The 23,021-nt window shown below is 49.3% G+C and overlaps 1 protein-coding gene across 1 annotated transcript in view; it reads right to left on the minus strand.

Moving 5' to 3' along the window:
- TFCP2L1 (transcription factor CP2 like 1) overlaps positions 1-21,770 on the minus strand; it is a 43,814-nt gene extending 22,044 nt beyond the window's left edge. The window contains exons 1-2 of the mRNA XM_072962082.1: positions 21,652-21,770; positions 18,245-18,396 (exon numbers count right to left, since the gene is read on the minus strand). Of these exons, the coding sequence (XP_072818183.1) occupies positions 18,245-18,396; positions 21,652-21,713 (214 nt within the window). The 5' untranslated portion in view covers positions 21,714-21,770. The remainder of the gene's footprint in view (positions 1-18,244; positions 18,397-21,651) is intronic.
- Between the last annotated feature and the right edge of the window lie 1,251 nt (positions 21,771-23,021).

Genomic DNA, 23,021 nt, shown 5'->3' on the forward strand with positions numbered 1-23,021 from the left:
GTATTTCTCTCACACACAAAATAACCGACTGCAGGAGGATCTCCTGGGCCAGGGGCCCGTCTGCACTGCTACGGCTGTGTGTCCTGACCCACAGCCCTCCCGGAGACCAAGGGCCTCGGGCCCACTGCTCAGCAACTGCCACGCACCCCCAGCGCCAGCCCCTTGGTGCCAGCGACATGCTGGGGCAGGGGGTCCCAGACACCGGCAAGGGCAGCACTTACGCACACTCGCTCACACACCACCCGGACTCTGCCCCTGAAATTAAAAACCACCTGCTTACACCTATCAAAATTCATCCAATTGTACATTTGAAATATATGTAGTTTGCTGCACAGGAATCATATCACAACAATGATGTTAAAAATTTCTTAATACAAATAAAAACCACCTGCAGGGTGAGGTGTACCATGCCTGCATATAGAAAGTCATCAGATACCGCAGCTGTGAACATCACAGCGTGCAGCTGCCAGGGGTTCTCCGCACGCCCCCACAACTGCCTTGGGGACCTGGCCAGCACCCAAATTTGGCGCCCAGACTCACCTCTGGGCTCACCACTTACTAGTGGTTAAATGACCCCCTTTACAAGCCTCCGAAGTGTGAACGGCACTGGCCGTTGCAGGACTGAAGGCACAGCCAGCACAGAGTGGCTCAAAACCTCCCCTGCAGTGACATCACTGAGGAGAACTCGGGGGAGGGGCCCCTCCTGCTGGTGGTGGCCTTTCTGCAGCCTTGCCCAGGGCTTCAAGGCCATTTCCTCCACGGACCCTGCCCCGCCCTCTACTCTGGAGCTGTTAAAGCCTTTTAAAGGCCAGCAGGGAAGGAGCCCCAGGGCCAGCAGGTGGCCGCCAGCCCAGCCCAAGAGAACCCAGGTGACAGGGAGCGGCAGGGGCCGGAGGAGGGGAGGTCACAGGCTCCACCCCCACCGGCAGGGCCGGTGGGGCTCAGTGACCCCCGCCCACATCAGGGCTTCGGCCTTCGGGGAGGGTGGGGCCCCTCGGCTGGACCTAGGCTCAGGGAGGAGCCTGGGGCATCATCCGGAAGAGTGGCTCAGACTTCGTCCCAGGGCCCAGGAAAGCGTCTCTGCAGCCCAGCCTCCATCCCTTTGCCCTTCCGGCCTCCGCCCCACACAGGGAGTAGCAGCAATGGGAGAAGGAGGACAAGGAGCAGCGGGGATAGTTAGAGAAAGCTTTTCTGGGGAACCAAACACACCCGCACCCGTAGTCCATGCCGGGCCCCACCCAGCAGGTGCTCGGCAAACCTGAGCGTCCTCCCATTCCTGGTGTCACCCACAATACCCAGGGTCCTTCAGCCAAGGTAGCAGCAAACCCCCTCCAGAAAGGGCCAGGAGGTCACTATGCGCGGCCAAGTGGGCCCCAAGATCTGTCACCACGGCCAGGCCCTGCCTTTGTGACCAGGAAGCAGCCACGGACAACACATGAATGAATAAGACCGGGGTGCGCCAATCAGAGTGAAACTGGGATTTTCACATCATTTTCCCTCTTCCTGCTGGCCTCTTCCTCCTAACTTCTTTTGGCACTTTGCAACCTTGCCCTTGGCTGTCACAGCTCTCAGAGGCCAGCGACCAGCTCACCTGAACACACGTGCACGCACACACGCACACACCAGCCCCTTGCACAGCACTGGCACGTTCAGGTTTCTAACTAATGGTGGCAGAACTTGACATTAAATTCCCTAAAGCAACTCACAGAGCTGGAACTAGTCAGCCAAACCAAGAAGAGCGTGAAAAGACGTCCAACCTCGCTAGTGGTCAAAGACACACCAAATGAAAACAACGTAATGCCAGGCTCATCTATCAGATCAGCAGAAGGTTCAGAGCTCGCTGACATCCCTCAAGGACAAAAGGTGGGGAAGTGAGCACTCACACGGGCTGGAGGTGCCTCCTGGGCATTCCGACAACACCCATCAATATGAAAACGCACACAGCCTGTGACGCAGCACCACCAGGACCCCCCTCTACAGAACTGCCGGCAAACATTCAGTGTGAACTATCAGCAGGAGGCTACTCAGGGTAGCCGGGCTGTTCCAGCTACAAACAAAATAAGCTAAACTGTCAACAGCGCTGTTATGACCAAGCAATGAAACAGCATGCGGTTACGGAAAACAAGGCGCACACCTGAACCAGGTGGTCAGAGCGCCGGTGCCTCGGAGGAGCTGATGAGCTCACGGGACCCAGCCTGGGTCTGACCGGCAGGAAGCATCAGGCAAAGCCAAAACTGAGAAACCCTGACAGTCACTTGGCCTAGAGACAAGGCAGGGCTGAGGGCAGTGCAGATTAAAGGAGGGGAAAGAGAGAGACAAGGAAACGCAGTTCATCGTTTGGACAGGACCTGGGATCAGGGCGAAAACTGCAGCAGAGGACGGCCCGGGACACGGGCCGCAGCACAGAGGGCTGGGCAGAGGGCGACGCATTTCCTGAATTGGATCCTGGAAATACGGTGGTGCAGGGGAATGTCCTTGCTTTAAGGAAACACCCGCTAAAGTAGTCTGACGTCTCCAACTAGCTCTAAAATGATTCAGGGAGGAAAACGTATACAACAGAGATGAAAATGTGAAAAACTGACCAGTCTAGTGAAGGCTGCACGGAAGCTCATCGCACTAACCTTTCTACCCTTCCAGTCCGAAATTTAACATTACTTTGAATTGAAAGTTAAAAAACAATTTTAGAGGGTGGGGGTATAGCTCAGTGGTAGAGCAAGTGCTTAGCATGCACGAGGTCCTAGGTTCAATCCCCAGTGCCTCCATTAATCAGAAGTAAATAAAATACATAAAAAGCTAAACCTAATTACCTTCCTCCCCAACAAAAAAAAAATCTGAAACCAGAGATGAATTCCCAGTACCTTTATGAAAAAAATTCAAAAAAAATTTTTAATTAAGATTAAAGATGTATAAAATAAGCTACAAGGATATATTGTACAACACAGAGAATATAGCCAACATTTTATAATAACTATAAATGGACTATAACCTTTTAAAATTGTGAATTGCTATATCGTACACCTGTGCCTTATGTAATACTGCACGTCAACTTCTAAAAAAGACAATGGGAACCAAAAAACACGATTTAAAAGAAATAAGGAGATCTAGATTTACAATAGAAAAAAAATCCGCCACACACACACACACACACGAGTGGGAAAAACTAGCTGCTGAACAATACGTGCACAATGTGATTGTACTTTTATTTTTAAATGTGAAACGTGTACCTTTAACAGATGCAAGTAACAGTGCTTAGAGACAGACCCTTCCCTCTTAGATTATACACATCTCCAACATTCACGTTTTTAAAAACTAGGAATCTATTACAGGTGAATTTGAAAACAATACAAAGAGGTGGGTAATGTCTCCTACTGTCCCAGGCACGTACTAGGTGCCCACGGTGACAATGGTTGGCATGTCTTTCTACCAGTGTCAGGCTGGTACCCAAAAGCCAATCAGACAGGTGGGCACTTGGGGAAGAGACCCTGTCCGACAAACCAGACACATGCAGCCGAGGTCAGACGCTGGAGGTCCTCCCAGCCCAGGGTCTCTGCGCGACCACCCTGAGAACCTGCTGAGCAGGTGCCCACCTGGGAGGTGAGGACACTGGGGCCCAGGGAGCTACTGATGTGCCCAAGGCAACACTGAGAGTCAGCGGCCGGGCCTAGGACGAGAAGGGAGGGGCAAAGGGATCAGTCGGATACCCTCAGGTTGAGTCAGACCCTCCCACGCCCCGGGGCGGGTTCTTGAACCTCTGCATCTGCAAAAGTCCTTAGAAATGAGATAACACCCTTGCGCACTTTCAGCCCAGCGTGTGCTAAGCACTTGACCGGTGCCATCACGACCACCACTTTCAACCAACAGCCTTGAATGCTGCCTGTGTACCGAGCCCCACCCGTGCGCGCCCGGTGCTGCAGAGGAACTTCCTTCAGCCCTGCCACAGCTCCGCAGTCACCTGGCCGCCCAAGGCCGTTCAAGGTCACCCAGCCCGAGGCAGCTGGAACAGGCCCTGGGCTACCTCACTCTCCCCCGCAGGCACACCCGGCGCCCTGCAGGGCGGCTCTGAGTGGAGCCAGCGCAGGGCCTCCTGCCCGGATCACCGTGTTCCCGGGAGCAGGAGGCAATTGCCCGGGCCAGCCAAGAGTTACAGGTTGTTTACTCTCCAGCAGTCACTGCTCTGTGTAATTCATGCCACATAAAACATGACGGAGGCCGTGGTCACCCCAGAAAGTAGGGCTGCACACCAGAGGTCCCGCAGCCACAGCGGAGAAAGCACGACGGCGCAGAGAGTGTCCAGCATGTGCGGTCTGTCTGGTCCTTGCTCGGACACAGTGCTCACACGCAGGGCACGCTCAGTGACAGCTTCGGGCCCTCTAGACCCAGTCCCCATCGATGGCCCATCACCTCCGTGACCTTGAGCACCGCACAGCACCTCCTCGCGGCCACTGAGTGCCAGGGACCCGGCTCCCAGCCCACACACAATGCGTCCTCAACAAGCACCTGGAAGACAGTGAGTGAGTGAGTGAGTGAGTGAGAGTGTGTGTGTGTGTGTGTGAAAAAGCAGAGTAAGTTGCATCCTGGAGACACCTTAGGGAAGGGATGGTTTCCAGGGCTGAGCAGGAAGAACAGAAGACGCTCTGCGGGTATTAAGCATCCTTAAGTGTGGGGGAGGGTCAGGAGAACGTGGGCTCACCATGCTCAAGGTCCTGGGTTCAATCCCTGGTGCCTCCACTGAAGGATAAATAAGTAAATAAACCTAATTACCCCTCCCCCCCAAAAAAAGAAAAAAAGAAAGCATCCTGTGATGCCAAAAGTGAGGAAATGCTCAAAAAAGGATGGAGGCACGTCAGAGCACCCCAAGACCCCATCTGCAGGTGCTCTCAATAGCCACAGCTGGAACCACTTAAAAACAAAACAGACAACAGAGCTGAATGTAATGCAGAGAACAAAGTAAATGTCCGCCAGTCTATACTGACATAATAAATAAGTGGATAAAAACATTAATGACAGAGCTCTCTCTTACGTAGCGTTCCGATTACTAAATGTGGAAAGAAATATCTCCTCCACCCCAAGGTATTTATTAATTACCAAGGGGAACCTTGTAACTTTGCAGACAGCACTAAATCATTAGGGTGGACACAAGACCCGGTAGCATCAGTGTCTCGGGTCCCCAGGGCGTGCTGTCACTGCAACCTCAACGCCATCATTAAAAACGGCAGATGAGCCCACATTCTACAAAGGCACCAGGCAGCAAGCACTCTTTAAGTCTGCAGGTTACGCAAGAAAAGGAAAGACTAGGGGATGGTCACATCCGAGGAGACAGGACATGCAAGGAAAGGCCGAATGGGGTCCTGGAGAGGAACCCGGACAGAAGAGGACAGCAGTGGATGAGCCGTCAGGGGAGCACAATCATCCCAGGTCACATGTCAAATGCTAACAGGCAAGTCAGTAGGTCAAAGGACAGAAAAAAGGTAAAACCCAAGTCCCAAAGATAAGGCCGCACTGTGACTCCCTCACCAGGGCACCTCCCACCCAGCTCTGCCCTCAGGAACAGGGTCCCAGGCTGGGAGCTCCCCCTGTTCACACAGGTGAGCGCCAAGTTCTCGAAGGTGGGAGCCAGGCCTCCTGGTCACTCACACTCTATCACCACCACCGCCTGGCCCCAGGCAGCCTCGTTCTGGGTCTGTCCTCCCGTCCCTGCAGGACTTTCTGGGGCACACGGGGGTGTTAGATCCTCCCTGAAGCAACCAAAGCCTCGCCCCAAGGTCTCCGAGGAAAGCGGGCCCCTGGAGGCCATCCTGGGAACCATGCGCCCTCAGCCTCTGCCGGGGGAGGGGAGGCCGGCTCCCACAACCTGCCCTCCTGGGAGGCAGGGAAGGCGAGTGGCAGCCCCTCTGGGTGGCTGGGCTGAGGACCTGCAATCTCAGGAGTGTCTGGTGGCTTCACTGTGACAGCCCTCCGGCCACAGAGGCAGGGAGGCTGGTGGGCACAGCCCCTCAGAGAAGAACAGAGGGAGTTGGAGCATCTTCACGGTGCCTGAGCCCCTGGCTGCAGGGGGCTCCTGAGACCCAGCGGCGGCCCTGCCTGACCACCTGCTTGGTGTGATGTCGGCGCCAGAGAGGCCTCCATCACCCGTCGTGACTCCATCAGAAAGGTCGAAAACAGGAAACGTGACACTGGAACCCTCCGCTCTCACTGGTGCAATGTAATTAGCGCAGCTGCTTTGGAAAAGAGCCCGCAGCGCCTCAGAGAGTGAAACAGTTACCACGTGCCCCAGACACTCCACTCCTAGGTACACACACACAAACCCACATGAGTGCTCACAGCAGCACACTCCTAACAGCCACGAAGTGGACACAACCCAGACGTCCATCACCTCAAGAATAAGTAAAATGAGGGACATCCACACAACGAAATTATTCAACAGCAAAAGGGAATGAAGTTCTCATACACGCAGCACCGTCGACAGCCCTTGAGAACGTCACGTGGAGGAACGTCAGTCACACAGACCACCCATTTGTAGGACATCATTTATATGAAGTGTGTACAGAAAGCAGATCAGTGGTCGCCGAGGGCTTGGGGAGTGGGGCAGAGGGGGAGAATGAAGACTGACTGCTAACAGGTGCAGTTTGTTTTAGGAGGAACAAAAATGCTCTAAAATTAGTTGTAGTGATGGCTTCCTATGTTTAACTGACTGCACTAAAAAAAACCTATGAACTGGACACTTTAAATGGGTATGTGAAGTGTGTATGGAATGTGAACTACATCCTAATGAAACTTTAAAAAAAGAGACAGAGAGAGAGCAGACCCCAGTGCCACTGTCTCCAGGAGCAGGTCACACAGCCTCCTGGGCCCCACTGACCACCTGTAACACGGCGGGTGGGATTCGGGGTGGACAGGCCCCATCAGTGCTTCATGAACCACCTGGTCACCTTCAGGACAGTGCAGGTTCTGACTCGGCTTTCCTGCAGCAGACCCAATTCTGCATTTCTAACTAGCTTTCAGGGGAGGCTGGTCCGCAGACATTTTTAGTAGTGAGACGTCAGAGGTGGCATCTCAGGCTCCCTCCCGCCCGAATACTTCAGGAATCTACCTTCATCCACCTAGGAATTCCCATAGGTCATGTGGTCTCTCCTTCCCATTCGGGACTCACAGGTTCCCCTAATCACCCGGGTGGAAGCTTCTGGGGGATGCTCACTGGCACGAGACAGCTCTTAATAAAGATGCGAACAGGTCCACCTTTGCGCTGAGGGATACAGTGGACCACCTTGACTGAGAACAGAAAAGCAGGTCCCCCAAAATTTCATTTCATGGAGAGAGGATGGCACCTGGAAGGCCAGACGACAGTCACTCACAGGGGCATCAGAAGTCCTAGTCCCAAGTGACTGGGGCCCAAAACATCTTCAAGACGTCTCAGGGGACTATAGGACATCAGATGGAGAACACAATCAGCCAAGATGTTGGCCCAGGAACACGCTAAAGGGACGGGAAGGGTGGGGAGTGGACGGAACACAAGAAAGTGCTGGAAAACCTCGCCACACAAAGGGGGCAGGAGGGCAGTGAGAAATGGAGCCAGCTAGACTCTCCAGAGAGGACCAGCTCACCAGCTCTCCTTGGACTTGACACGAATGTCAGCAACTTGACCTCAATCAGAAAGAGCCAGTCAGAAACTACAGACAAACTCGCCTAAAAGTGCAAACTTAGATTTCAGGATGTATGTAAGACACAGTTTTCCCCAAATCCCTGGACTCTTGGGAAAGTGGTACCGAAATGGAAAGCTGCCTAGTTGCAACATACAAGTGCAGAAGGTGAGCTATAAAAATTACAAACAGCTTGTATCGTATTTTATATTTTGTAATTACCGAACACCATGTATTATGTATATATGGTCCATACTTCAGAGGCACATTACAGTTTTGTTTTGAAATTACGTATTTTGCCCTGCCCAAATGGCAGGTGTTTGGAATATACACAGTGTGCTAAGGTACGTGTAAGACCGACCTATTTGCACAAGGTACTGAGAGATTTCTTTTCCAAGAAACAGCTGTCAAGAGGGGAGGGTATCACTCAGAGCTATAGAGCGCGTGCTTAGCATGCAGGAGGTCCTGGGTTCAATCCCCAGTGCTCTCCCTTAAATAAGTAATATATAAACCGAATTACCTACTCCCCTAAAAAAAAAAATTTTTTTTAAACAACAGCTGTCTGATCACAAGGTAAAGATTTAAATGCAAACTGTTTACTAATGCACTACTGAAGTTTAAATCTGTGGCATAATCATAGTAAACGGGGGGGGTTTGTCTATGTTTCTTTAATTTCTGCATTCTAATCCGTAATTATTGGAAAACTCTTATTCCCCTCTTTACTGAATTTAATGTCCGGTTTTGGGTTTATAGCCATTCAAATCTACAGTTTAATACCAACAAAATCGATTGCAATCAAATTCTAAAATAGTAATTTGCCCCCCCTTAAGAAAAAGAAAGAAAATACAGACCAGGGTGATCATTCAGATGTCATTTTGAAGACATTCAATGATGCTGTCAATTTACTATTTCCTTAAAAAATCTTGAGAGAGAAAAACAGAGTGTTTTCAAAGTTATGCGAAGAAAATCCGACGCAGTTCAAATCACAAGCCTCCAACCAGAGCCAGCACCGCCACAGGGTGAAGACGCCCAGGTGGACAGTGAGAATCCAACTCTCCAGCTCAAACTCAGCACTGCCCGAATTACACCAAAATCCTGAAGTTCGACTCTGCAGAAAACCAGTGGAGGAGGGAATTTGCTGCTTAGAAATAGAAGCTTCTCAAAGTGCGCAAAAACATCAGGCTTACCACACATCAAAGCCTTGACTCCTACAGGAAGACAGCCAAAGACCCAGGGAAGTCACAGGTGGCTGCGCTCCCCTGAGAAGACAGCGCAAGAAAGTGTGGGTGGTGGTAGGGGCTGAGAAAGCTCACTGTCTTACATGGGCAGTGCCCACAGCAAGTAAAAACAGCTGAATTAGGATGTGAAACCCAGCTTTTCCCAAGTGGCCCCTTTGTGTGCGTTACAGCTGTCGCCCAGGGCAGCGCCCAAGGTCAGGGGATTCTACAGTCACCACGTGTTTCCGATGCTGGTGAACCCTATGCGGGCTGCCCCTCCCAGGACCAGTCAACTCTTGGGAGAATGAATGAGCAGGCTGGCCTTTCTCATGCAGACCAACCAATCCAAGTCCAAAGCCCCACACCCTCTTTGATCCATCTGGCTTTCCCAGAACCTCACCCCGGCCACAGTTTTCGGCCCTAATCACCCCAAAAAGGTGCACCAGACCACCAAGGACAGCCCTTCTGCCCCAAAGCCAATCCTAAAATGGCCAACTCTGCCCCCCCGACTCTGTACCCTAGAAACCACAAGAAACCACAAGAAAGGGTCTTGCCCACATTTCTCACTCACTCCTTTCCGCCTCCTGAGTGACTCCCTGGCTTCTTCATCAGGCCTCACCTGGTGTGACCCGCACCCTTCCTGTTGGGAAATGTGAGCAACAAACTCAAATGGTCTCCTTATCTGCTGGCCTCACAATCAAACGGATCAGACACCCCTGCGTCAGCAGGTCCCCGGGGAGCAGGAGGGTGAGCTGTGAGGGCTCCATGATGCAGGGTGACCAGCAGGTTGGATTCAGATCTGCAGCAGCCAATCTCTGAATACATACCAGCCTGGCAGGACAGATGATGTGTCTTCTTTCTTTAAATTAATTCTGATTGAGGCTTATTTCATTTAATGTGTTACCTAATTGATGCTGCTTAATTGATGTTCTCATCGAAGTTTTAATAATTATAATTTCTAATATAGTGTTTCCAGATTCTGGATGGTCTTTACCATAACTCCTAAGAATTCCTGGGGAGGAGGGTATAGCTTAGTGGTAGAGCATGTGCTTAGCATGTACAAGGTCCTGGGTTTAATCCCCAGTACTTTAATTAACATTAATGAATAAATAAACCTAATTACTTCCCCCACCAAAAAAAGAGTATACCATTTCTAGCACACTGAACCCTCTGGAATTAGAGGATGTAAGTATTACAGATTAACTCAATTAACTGGTCCACTATTACCTAAAGCATAATGTTTGACATGCCAGAAGGAGACCTCTGATGCATTAAAAATCATTTCTATATGCTGAGCTATGAAAAACAATCTGGAGAAGGAATCTTACATTTACTTCAATAAATGTTGTTAAGTTTTAAAAACAAATTAAAAACCCAGTTAGCAGTAGTCATACCCCTAGCTAGCTTATTCATATTTTTATTAGTTTATTAATTCATAGATTAATTATGGAGGAGCTGTTCCTTACTTTGTTGGGTTTTCTTTTTAACCTTTGTTAAGTGGTTTATAAAATTCTTGGCTGAGTAAACATTTCTAAATTTTATGGAGGCTAAATAAAGTATCCTTACACAGCAAAAACAAAACAAACAAGTATCTCAGTTAATTCTCAAACAACACTGAAGTGGGTGTTACGTCTGTTTTACAGAAAACACAGTTGACATCTTTGGGGACTTGGGAAAGAACAAAGAACTTGAATTGGAACATGGATGTACCCAACTTCTTGGCTTTCAATCTGCCACCAAGTTTCTAAGAAAGGATAATTAATAGTGCCACCCAACTGGTATTACCAATAGGGAGAAAGCTGGTTTGGTTTTTTTTAACAGCAGATGCTGGGTAGCATTCACGGATATATGTAAGGATTTACCTCTCATTTTTCCTGGCTATGTAGTATTCCACTATTCAGCAGGTTACTGTGACATACAGAATTCCTCCCTCATTCCTTACATACCAAAGTAAGTTCCAAATTATGAAAGACATGGAAAAAAAACTTTAAAAAACAGATGAATATGATCAAAAATTTAAAGTGGAGAAGGCTTTTCCCAAACAGGACATGAAACATTAAAATCTAATAAATCCGACCCCATAAAAATGTATTTAAAATTTTATTATGCAAAATAAAGAACAAGCAGACAAATGAAAGAAAAATGAATAAAATCAATGAAAACTCAGTAAAATATTTCTAACACACTATCCCACATATGCAAAGAGCCCTTACAATTAAATAACAAAAGGATGAAAAGTCCCACTTGAAAAACAGGTAAATCAGATGAAAGGAAAAAGAAACAATCAAATAAAACATGGAAAAACAGTCATCATTAAAGAAGTGAACATTAAAACAAGAATACCTTCTGTTTTTCCCACTAATTACCAAAGGTTAAAAAGTGTTGGCGAAAATACAGAAAAACAGACATTCTTCACTCATTCAAAGAAGCTCTGTGTGCCAGGCACTGTTCTAGGACCAGCAGTGAGCGAGATACCCAAGGTCTCCACCCTCAGGGAGTCTATGTCCCAGCTGGTAAAGATGGAGGGAGGATAAGGGAGGAATACACAATTATTCAGATAGTTATCGTTCATACAAGGACAGATTGGTACAACGTCACTGACTTCACTCCACAGCAATACGGCAGCATCTATCAAAATGTTGTGCCTCCAATCCCATTTCTAGATATTTCTTCTACAGATGTTCTCACTCCTGCTTAAGCACAAAGGTATGTGACATGGATGTTCACTGGGGTGCCAGGTGCGATTATGAAAAAAATGGAAACAAGCCCAAACGTTCCTCAAGAGAACGAATTATGCAACATGCATACAATGGATCATAATGTAACCAGTAAAGACCAGCTTTTGCTTCTTTTTTTTTTTTCCCCCCCCCGGTACTCAAGCAGAAAGACTTTGAAGAGACATTGTTGTAGGGGTGGGAGGTAGAATACAAGTTGCTAAAACACTATACATAATACAATCTCATTTCTCTTAAAAGAGACACACACATTCCTACAGATACACATGCATGAGTGCCTACAGTTACAGACACTTCGCGGTTCGTGCATCAGTCTACAAGTAGACACATATAGGATAACGTGTGACTAAGAAAAACCTGGAAAGTGGGATCATGGGAAGCTTTCTAGAGTGCAAATTTCTGTACTGTCGGCTGCTCTGTTTTACAAGTGTGGGCTATTTTTACACTCAGCAAAGATTAAGGGAGAAAATATTAAAAAAAAAAAAAAGAAAAGTAATGTATCTAAGGGTCATTTGGTTTTCTCAGTTTATACTCCCAAACTTCAGGCTAAAAATTAATCTGGAAAGAAAACTTCAGCTCCTCCGGAGGAAGGATAACAAACAAAGGAACTAATCCTTTGCCTCATTCCTTAAATTCAAAGTCGCTGATATAATTGGGGAGAAGGGAAAATAATATAACTGTGTGCTTACTATTTGCCAGACATTTATTATTCCCTTAATTCTCAAGGCAACACAAAATGAAATCAGCTCAGCTCCACAGAAGAGGAAACCCAGGGTCTTAGAGATTCTGGGAGTTCCCTAGAGCAGAAGCTGCCATCCTACTTAGTTCTAGGATCCGGGAAGACAGGACTTCCCGCTGGGAGTTCTTATCTCCCCGGCCATTCCCTCGGGTCACTGTGGGTGGAGAGCATGAGGCTGAGGGTGGGGTGGGAGAAACCCATTATGGGTTTTTTTGTTGTTGTTCAAGGAGGCATTTTCTCCCCCGCCCTCCCTCAGAGCTGCATCAAGAGTTCCAGGTGGCAGGCAAGGCCCCTGGAGGTGCCTAGCCTAGAACCCTGCCTATAGTAGGTCCTGGAAAAGCGGGTGCCTCCCCTCCCAGAGCCCCCTCAACGGTCACATCAGCGCTCCACCACTCCCCAGGCCTGCCCCACTTCACCTCTGTCAGCCTGCCTTCTAAAAACAGGACTACTCCACTAGGGGAGAATTGCTCAAAAGGGAACAGCAGAATGTGCTTTGTGAATTCTAAAGCACTAAGCCAGCTGTCACCCTAACGCCTAGGGTCCCCACCTCCCACTTCAAGTAATCCTGAACGCAGCAGCCCACACCAAGTAGGGTCCAGTGCTTCCGTAATGACAGTTTTAACGCCCTGCAGAGGAATGTCGGCTGTGCGTTACGCCTACTACCTGGTTGCACAGTGAGTGAGGAACAAACAGAAAAGTCCAGAAGGCCTCCTGCCTCTTATCTCTCCAAGAGTTACCATCTGTCAAGTCTAAGAGGTACAATGCTTAGTTCTAGAACAAACCCCGTGTTAATCTTTGAATGAGGTAGGGGGATGAAAATGGTTTAAAAAAATTTTTTAATTCAAAGTCCTAATTTGATGACCACGTTAACTTCCAAATACGACCAGGGGAAACGTGTACCCACCTTGCCAGTAATAATGGCTAACATGTGAGTGCTTATGCTGTTTTCAGCACTCTACGGGCATTAACGCATTGCATCTACATAGTAGCACCTACTTGGCAGGGATTTTATTTTTTCCATTTTACAGATGAGGAACTGGAGGCACTGAGAGGTTAAATGATTTGCCCAGGGAGCTGCCCAACAGCTCAGCCTCTGCACGGCAGCTGGCAACCTTGGCCATCTGGTCTACCTCCAGGCAGACATAATTCCCTCTCTCCCTTGTGTTCCAAACCCTAGTCATATGGAACCACTTAGGATTCTTCATAAACACTGTGCTTAACTTCACCCCTGTTCCACCCAGTCTGGCTTGTGCACAAGGCTTTTCTCCCTTCTCACTGAACCATCCTCTCCCTCCAATGGACAGGGAATTTATTCCATGAATGAATGAACGTAACACTACTATAAAAATCCACCCCGACATTTAAGATTCAAGAGTTGCTCTGATAGGAAATACCAAGGCTTTCTCCATAACAAGCCATTCTTGCAAAGTTGCTCTTATCTCAAAGGCAGAATTCCCTACACAGATTGCCTGGGGTTCTCTTTCTTCTGATCTCCCAGTCTCCACCCCACCACCCTCTTCATCCCTCCCCTCAGGCTCCAGCCTTCAGGAAAGATCTGTCTCCACAGAGACCTTTGGCCACTGACAAAGGGGTTGACCTGGGAGTTTGTAGACCCCTCTTTTCCTAAGGACTCCATTTCTGAGGAAGAGGACAGACTCTGCTTCTCAACCCATGTTCACTGTGTACAAAAGTAGCCATCGGGCTTGGTGACAGGACCGCTATAAGTAACACATCGTCCCCAAGCCATGCTGTGAGGGCAGTGGTCTGACTGAACGGAGACATGAACATCCAGTGGCTTAAATGGCTTTTTAGTTTACAGACCCAGCATCCCTTCCATGTTTCCAGAGAACCTTAAACATGTCATTACAAGAAAGAAGTCACGGGACAGCCTCCAAGAAACAGTGCCACAAACGTCACAGCGCCAATGCGATAAACACTAAACACTTAACAGCAAGCTTCAATTTACCGAAAAGGTTTTGATTGCTGGCTAATATGCCAAAAAACACTTTTTTTTAAACTGATGCCTATTTGTCATATGACACAGACGTATAAGCTACTTCAAGGCACACTGGAAAAGATGTCCAGTACAGCATTACTGATAATAGCAACAAAAACAAAAAAAAAAATGAAAGTAGGAGAGAGAGAAAAGAGAAAAACAAAATAAAAATAAAATAAATCCTGCCTACTTTTAAATTTTCTGAATACTTACAGAGCACCTACTATCACGGCACCAAGCTTAATGCTGCTGTTACAATGTTAAAAACACGGCTCTGCCCTGCACAACTGCCATTTTATTATGGGAGATGGGACACTAAAATAATTACACTGTATATTTTCCTCCAGCAGTTATGACAATAACCTGTCCTAATAAGAGAAAATAGTGAAATAACATGCAGACATTTCAAATGTCTAAGAGGCTTTAATTATAATAGAAAATATTGAAAGACTAGTATTTAATAAAAGCGAGAAACAATTTTATAAAGTGTATGATCTCATCAATTTTTTAAAAAAGTACAGAAGGAAAATTCAATGGTTGTAAAATTCATCTATAAGAATTAATGATTGAGATTGACTATGACGGAAGATAAAAGGAACTTCTACTCCTCAAAGGGGGAAACCTATTTCCGAGCTACAATTAGTTCAATTAGAAATAGCGCAAGAATCAGGGGGTGGGGGGTATAGCTCAGTGGCAGGGTGCATGCTTAGCATGCATGAGGCTCTGGGTTCAATCCCCAGGACCGCCATTAAAAAATAAATAAATAAATCTAATTACTTTCCCCCAACATAATAAATAAAAAGACAAAATTTTAAAAATGAAATAGGGCATGAATCAATGAATATCAGGTGTACAGGACAAATACCGATACAAAGGTCTGTTTCTAAACTAATACCTTAGAAGACGGTTTTTCAAATATTTCAAAAGGGGAATTTAAACCAGTGAGAATAAGCAATAAACTAGACATTGACTACAATAAACCAGGTCAATTATTTAGAAAAATAAATAAGCCTAGACTTTCCATCACAAACTCCAAATGCAACGTATGAAAGTATAAATCTCACTGGTAAAGCTGGGGGGAAAAGAAATACATATTTTAGTAACACTGAAAAATATCATTAAATACCTAATATCTACCTTTCAAAAAAACTCCAAATGCACTGCAATGTTAAAATTTAGAAACTTACATGAAATTTAGAAGACTACTAAACTGATCTGGGGGTATGCAAGTATTCTAAACACAAAAGAAAAATCATTTCAGAAGACTGAAAGATTTGACAATAGACATTTAAACTAAATAACTACACTGAAAAAAAGTTGTGACATTTATCTCACACCGTAAATATAGTTACCACACAATAAATATGGTTAAATGACCAGGGGAAAATGTTCGCCATGAGAGGCAGCAAAAAGGTTGATTTTCTTCCTCTGGTATCTGTTCTTACAATCAGTAAGATAGAACCATCCCAATAAAAAATGTGCAAACACTTTCATGAAAAAGAATATGAAAACAAATATATGTACGTATATGTACGACGAAACATTACGCTGTACACCAGAAATTGACACATTATAACTGACTATACTTCAGTTTAAAAAAAAAATGTTCAAAGAACATGACCATACCTGGCGGAAAAATTAAAAAGATCAATAAATAAATTTTTAAATATTCAACCACATTAGCAATGACAGAAATGTTAGTTTAAGACTAAATCCTATGTTACGCTAATCAGATAAAAACATGACAACATCCAATATTGAGAAAGAAATACAATGCACGCTGCTGGCTACCAGGTGAACTGGTACATTCTGAGGAGCCGGCAGTTTGGTCAGATCTATCGAAAGCTTTATTCAAACTCTTTGATCCAGTAATTCTACTTCTAATTTATTTATCTAAAGAAGTTACCAACATTTCACACAAAGACAACAGCTGAACACTAAGTGTCCATATTATGAGATGACCAGTCAGAGTGAAGAGAACTACGCAGCCGTTAGGAAATGTGAATTTTCAGAGCACTTTCAATGACGTGAGGAAAGTTCACAAATGTAGTAAATGAAGAAATCTGAGTATTTATCTGCAGCACGATCATAATTTTAAAAGGTAAATACACAAATGTGTAGAAATAAGATTAGCTATGGTTCTCAGATGAAATTAGAGATTTTAATTTTATTTTCCTTTTAATTTTCTTTCTTCTAACTTTTCTAAATCACCCAAGTTTTCTCTAATGAACAGGTATGATAGCCATCAGGCAACAAGCAGGTAAATGTAACTTTAAAGACATCTAAAGTAAACAAACCGAATTAAATCCAGGATGCTAAGACCCTGGGGCACCCCTTTTCCGTCTTTTAACATACAGACATCGAGCAAAGGAAAACTCTTAAAAAGACCTAGTCTGTGAACTGCGAAAACACTGTCCAAAGTTGACTGATTAAGGGCGGGGGAGGGTAGCTGGGGCGGGCAGAGGCCTCACAGAAGAGGCGGGGAGCGGGCAGTGTCCTGGTCCAGCAACAAGAACCAGCCTGAACTCAGTGCTCTGTGAACATCACCCGCTCCCTCGTGCTGCACTCAGGAAGGCAGAGGCCCAGGGGGACAGCCACTGCTGGAAGGTACACAGGTTGGGAGCTTCTGACCTTCCGTGACAAAGCCGCAGGAATAAGCGCAGACGCAGACACAGACACATTCCCGCACACGGCAGGTGTCAGCCATCAGCGGCACCAGCTCAACGGACGGAGCACAGACCTCAAGGCCTGGGCCGGGAGCTGGCTGAGGTTGGCCCGGGGACCCACTGAGGCCCAGAGCCACCCGCGGGGACAAGCCTGCCCTTGCCCTGGGCCATGTCAGCCATGGGAGGGGGATTTCCATCCACAGGGACGCAGAGCCACCTGCTAATTCTGATCAGTCCTGGCCCAGAGCCGGAAGGCCTGCCAATTAGGTTGAGGACCCCCATCGGGTCCCCAAATCTCGGAGTCGAGGTTCTCCATGAGGAGGCCACACCCCCGGCCCCATGCAGGACATACTGACCACACTGCTGCTCCCCCGACCCCCGGCATTCAGTGCAACCCTCCAGAACCCCGTGTCCCTGCCCTCCGTTCCTCCAGTATGATGTGCACCAGAAATTGACATAACACTGTAAACTGACTATACTCCAATTTAAAAAAAAAAAAAGAACAATTAAGAAAATGGCAGAAGGCAGGACCAATGCACTGGATGTCAGGATGTCCGAAGTTACCCAGGGAGGACGTGCGACACAGACACGTAATGTTACAGAAACCACAAAAGTGCCGTCGGGTAGGACACTGATCCACATTCTGATAGAGGAAAGCGGAAACCAACCAGGCCCTTTGCACACCTTCATTCCTTTAAACGTCACACAACTATACTCTTCATTTCACACACGAGAACACTGAGGCTCAGAGAAACAGAAAAAGCAGCTCCAAGGCCCAGAGCTAGAGGAGGGGTCCAAAGTCCAAAGCCCACGCCGGTCTCCTAGGACACGGAGTGCAAGTGTGTCCCCATCGCCACCGAGGGCTCCCGCCGCACGCATGTGGACCCAGCCCTCAGGCTGCGACAGGACCGGCCTACCATCACCGCCAGGTGCGGCTCCACAGAGGGCGGCTGACCTCGCATCCCCCAGGTGTTTGACCTGCATCCAGGAAAGGACATCAGCCGTGGCCAAGGAAGCAGTAACTGCTCCCTGGAGGGCCCACACAAGGAACGTGGCACGTGTCACCCACCCGTGGCCTGAGTGAAACAGCTGATGTGCCCACTTTTCAGATGAAGATACCAAGGCCCAGGAAGTCTCTCACAACTAGTAAGAGAATCTATCTGACACCAGAGCATTCTCCTCACCCCACCTCTGGCACTCACTCCTCCTGGTGGCCACCCCACCCCCGCCCCGGCCCAGAGCTGCAGCCACTACCTTGGTTGAGGTAAGTCAGGGTCTCCTCGTGCAGCTTCACGGCAGGGGACGTGGCGGCACATAGCACGTACTGCAGGGGCGGCAGGCGGGCCTCATTCTCGGGGGACAGCTGGGGCTCCTCCTGCTTGAAGATGGGCAGAGCGAGCACATCACTGCAACACACAGGGAGGGGCGGAGATCAGGAGCACAGCCCCGGAGCCCGCGGCCGGCCTTGGGGTCACGGCGAAGGTCAGCCTCCCACGCCTCCTCAGAGACTCTGCAACGCTCTCAAACAGAGTGAACCAGTCCCAGATGAGTCTGCTTTCATCCATGACCTTCGAGAGATTTCAATCAGTCCAATCATCAGGGAGGTAAAAATGCATCGAGGTGAGAAAAAAATATCTCCAGATTACAGAAATCTTCTCTGGGACAAAGGGACAAGCCGTAATACCATGAACTTTAGATGCCACCTGGTTTCCATCCACAAGAAACTGCTCGGTATAAAATCTTGCTTTTAGAATAAGAACCTGAACACAATTTTTAATTTTCTAAATAGACTGTTCTGGTTAGTTATTGGTCACTGCTCAGACCAATACGACCCTGTCCTCTGGGCTCTGTAAACTCTGCAAAGGCAGATACTGCTTTACACATCCCTCCAATCTTCTAAAAGCAGGACAAAAAAAAAAAAAAAAAAACAGGACAGTTGGCCCATGACCTATATTTTAAAGGTCATACTAATGTCTCCTAAATGCAAAACTAGAACGAAGGACCCTGATTTCAGTTCAGTTTTCTTATCCAAATGGAAAATCCCGAGATGCTCAAAGATTCTTTCCTCCACCTCTAGACAAAAGTCCCATCACATCTCAAGAATGAGCCTCACATCAGCTTATGACTGGAGACCTTGTTTCCAGATGACGTGTTGGACGCCCTCACAAGGGAAGCCCTTGAGAAGGTGAATGACCGGCGAGCAGGAGAGACTCGGTCAAGCTCAGGATCAGAAACAGCACAGAAGCTGGCGCCCTCTCCGATAACCTGCCTCCCTCTGTGCATCCCGGGTGGTGGATCAAATCAAACCGCTGACCCTATTCACTCCTCCAACAGCAGAGTCACTGGTACAACCCATTCCTCAGACAACACAATAACCAAGCATCTCTAAAACACACACCGGGCACAAGCCCACGCAGGTGTGGTCAGTTCTCAGAAGGACTAGGCTGGCTTGGGGCACTCCTGGAAAGCGTCCCGTGTGGGGCCACCACCCGCTGCCCGACAATGAGAGGACAGTGCTGCCTTGGCCACCCCCCCGCACCACGCCTTCCTTTCACCTGGCTGGGGCACACTCCAAAGGGTCATCGAGGACCGACAGAGAAGCAGGCAGGCCTGCGCACCTGGGGACTGCACAACTTCGTGTTTACCCAGACCATGCTAAGTTAATAACCTGCAGGCTGCTGCCTTTACATAAAAAAGGAGGGGGGATGGGTGGGGGTGGTAAGAACCATCACTCAACAGTAACTTGTTTCAGCCTTGGCATCCTTATTTACTGAGGAATCAAAGTCACAAGAACATCAAACAGAAGGAGAGAAGCAGGAAGTAAAGGCTACTACCCCGTGAGGTCAGCCAGCTTCAGGGCTCTTCACTTGAGAAGAGGATGGAAAATAAAACGCAAAATCAAAGAAAACGACAAGACCGTCACCCAAGAGCCGGGGGTACAAGGGCCATGTTCACTGACCTCCCACCTTGGCCTTCACCGAGGTCAACCTCTACAAGGGTGAAAACCCCAGCTTTCAAGAAGTGAAATTAAAGAAGTGTGGACCAAAGGCTTCTTTATCCACGGTCCCAAAATGACCCCAGAAACCAGCAGTGCTTTACAGCACCTTGCACCCCAACTCCCACCCCACCTCACCCCACTTAATGCAATACTAAAATCCTAAAAGGGATCTGAAGTACTCCACAGGCAAGTTCTCATCTCAGCAGCGGGGCCACCTCCATGCAAAAGGAGAATTATTCCCTAAAGGGATGACATTTTCTGAATCCAGGAAGTTTTAAATATACACACCCTCCACTCAGGGTCACCTTCAAACTCATTTTTAAGGTATGTCAACAGACTTAAGGGCCAGGAACTAAAATTGAGGCAAAATTACAACTAAAACCACATCATATAGTACAATAAAAATGTATTTCACTGTAGCACTTCAGGTAAGTGAATGGACACACTTTTCTGCCCAGGATTAACATCTGCCCAGGGGGCTTCTGATACCCCCCAAGGCAGCTTCCCTCTGGTGACTTCACCTTGGTCTGCAGGGAGCCCATCAGTCCTTAATTAAGACCCTGGACTTAAGCCATCTGCTACTACTCTGGTCCATGAATAAAAAACAGCAGACACATCAGTTAAACTCGGTCACTCCTTTGCCTTCCGGAACCGGGATGTCTTCAGGGAGGACTATTGGACAAATACCTATCAAAAGCCAGGATTTTCAAATAACCGGTACCGCTAAATCTGAGCGGGAACTTCTTGGGGCCAAAAGGTGGGGGCGGAGTGCCAGCGACCCCCTCGGACCCACAGTTCACTTCCTCTGAGCTCATACCAAATGCCCTTTGGGTTAAATTGGGCACATTTCATAAACTGCGACTAGGATGGAAATAAAGACAGGTTAAAGCTGGTTCAGGCGAGTTCGTAAAGTGAACGGACTGCCCATTAGAAACCGGCCGGCTGCAGCCCGGAGAAAACAACCCTCGGGGAGCTGAAGCCAACGGGGTGCCGCCCCCTCCGAGGGGACAGCAGAGAGAACTTCGAAAACAGGCAGGACTTACTTTTGCCTTGGAAGGGCACTAGCCAAATCCCTGCAGAAGAAGAAAGATTTCCATCAAGGGCCATAAAAGCGCGGGCCTCGGCCAACATACGCAAGACCCCCCGCGGGGAGGGGGCGTCCGGTCCCTCCCGAGCCCCGCCCGCCGCCGCCGGCCGCGCGGCTGAGCTCAGGTCCGCGCGCGCCACGCACTCGGCCCGCGGCCGGACCAAGGACACCGGCGAGGGCGCGAGGCTCGGAGGGACCCGGGCGGAGAGGGGCAAAGAGCAGGGGACCAGACTTCCCCGGGACGCGCTCCAGACTGACGGCAGGAAGCTTCCTCCTCTCCGACGCGATCGCGGAGTGACCGGCAGGGGACGGACACGGGGGGGCTGCGGCCGGCAGGTGAGCGCGCGGCGCCCGCCGAGGGTCCCCAGCGGCGCGGCCCTCGTGGGCACCCGGCTCCACAACCTGCCTCCTGGGCGGGCCCTCAACTCCGCGCCAGGTCCCCCGGAGGGACTCTGGGCGGATCTCCCCTCGGTCCCCAAGCGCAGACCGCGGGGCGGCGGCCTCCCGGCCCCGGACGTCCGACGGCCCCGGCCTGAGCCCTGGGGCTGCCCGTCGAGCCGGGCGGCGCGCCCTTACCGCAGGTAGCTGCCGGAGCTGTGCTGGTTGTAGTGCTCGGGCTGCGTGTGCCAGAACAGCATGGCTGGCTCCGAGCCCGGCCGACCCAGGCGCGCGGGCCTCGCACGGTCACCTGCAGGCAGCGCTCGCGACCGCGACGCCCGCCCGCCCGGCGCATTTATGGGCCCCGGGGGCGGGGCCTCGGCCGGACCCGCCCCCAGGCCGCGGGGGGAGGTGCCTCACCTGGCTGACCCGCAGGGGCGCGCCCTTCCCGGGAGCGAGCCGCGCGGCCGCGGGCTGGGGCTGGGGCCGGGGCCGTCGTCTTCCCCGGCCCCGAGGGTGGAGCTCAGGTCTCCGTCCCCGCAGCCCCACTGCTTCCGCGCCTCCCTGCGCGGGGCTCTCGGTTCTGTGCCCGGGCGAGTCCCCAGAGCGGCACGGTGGTTGGGGAGACGCCGCTGTGAGCGTGGATGTCAAGGAGCCCAGCCCAGGCACGCTCTGCCCCCTTGCCTTACTCTTGCTTTTTCACAGCACTTTACACTCTCAGGAATCTTGTTCTGTTTTCTCCTGAATTTATACTTGTGTGTATTGCTTGTCTTTCCTAATAGAATATAAACTCACCGTGCTGTCCCGACTGCCTAGAAAAGTGCTTGGGACAGAGTGAATGCTCGGTAAGTATTTGCTGAGCAAATATGGAAAAAGGAATGCATCAGATGAGTAATCAGAGAAGGCTTCCTGGAGGAGTGACATTGAACTGAGGCTCAATGTTATAGGTTCAGAAGAAGCAGCTCTGTGAACACTGGAAGGAAAGTGGTGCCAGGAAAGGGCAACAGTTATTGCCAAGGCCCTGAGGCTGACCTGCTTTGGCATGGCCTGGGGTTGGGTGACCAAGGGGAGAGCTCAGGAGGTGAGGTGGGAGAGGTAGGTGGGTCAGATCAAAGAGGGCGTGGCAGGCCCAGGCAAATGAGCTACGGTTTTATTCTAAGTGTGTTTTAAGCAGAGGAGTTGCTTATCTGATTTGCCTTTTGAAAAGATCCGTCTGGAAGGGGTGTGGACAGTGCGTCGTGGGGGTGGGGCAGTTAGGAGGGAGCGGAGGTCCAAGAGCAAGGACCCTCGTCCAGGTGATACCCACACCCCCTACCTGGCACAGCGCCTGGCCGAAAGAGCTACACCCCTCATCCCTGAGTGTTAATCCAGTCAAATGAAGTCCCACGGAGACCAGGGCCCAGAACCAGAACTCCCTGCTTCCCCCAGCATGGGGGTCGGTAAATCCCCGTCAATGTTCTCTCAGCCCCCTCCCTCCAGCCACAGGCCACAGCTGGCCAGCCACTTCCTCCAGGCAGCTGTCAGGCACAACCACCTCCCGCTGCTCTTCTGCCACTTGGATCTCCCTT

Source organism: Vicugna pacos, chromosome 5 (genome assembly GCF_048564905.1).
Source record: "Vicugna pacos chromosome 5, VicPac4, whole genome shotgun sequence".
Lineage (NCBI taxonomy): Eukaryota > Metazoa > Chordata > Mammalia > Artiodactyla > Camelidae > Vicugna > Vicugna pacos.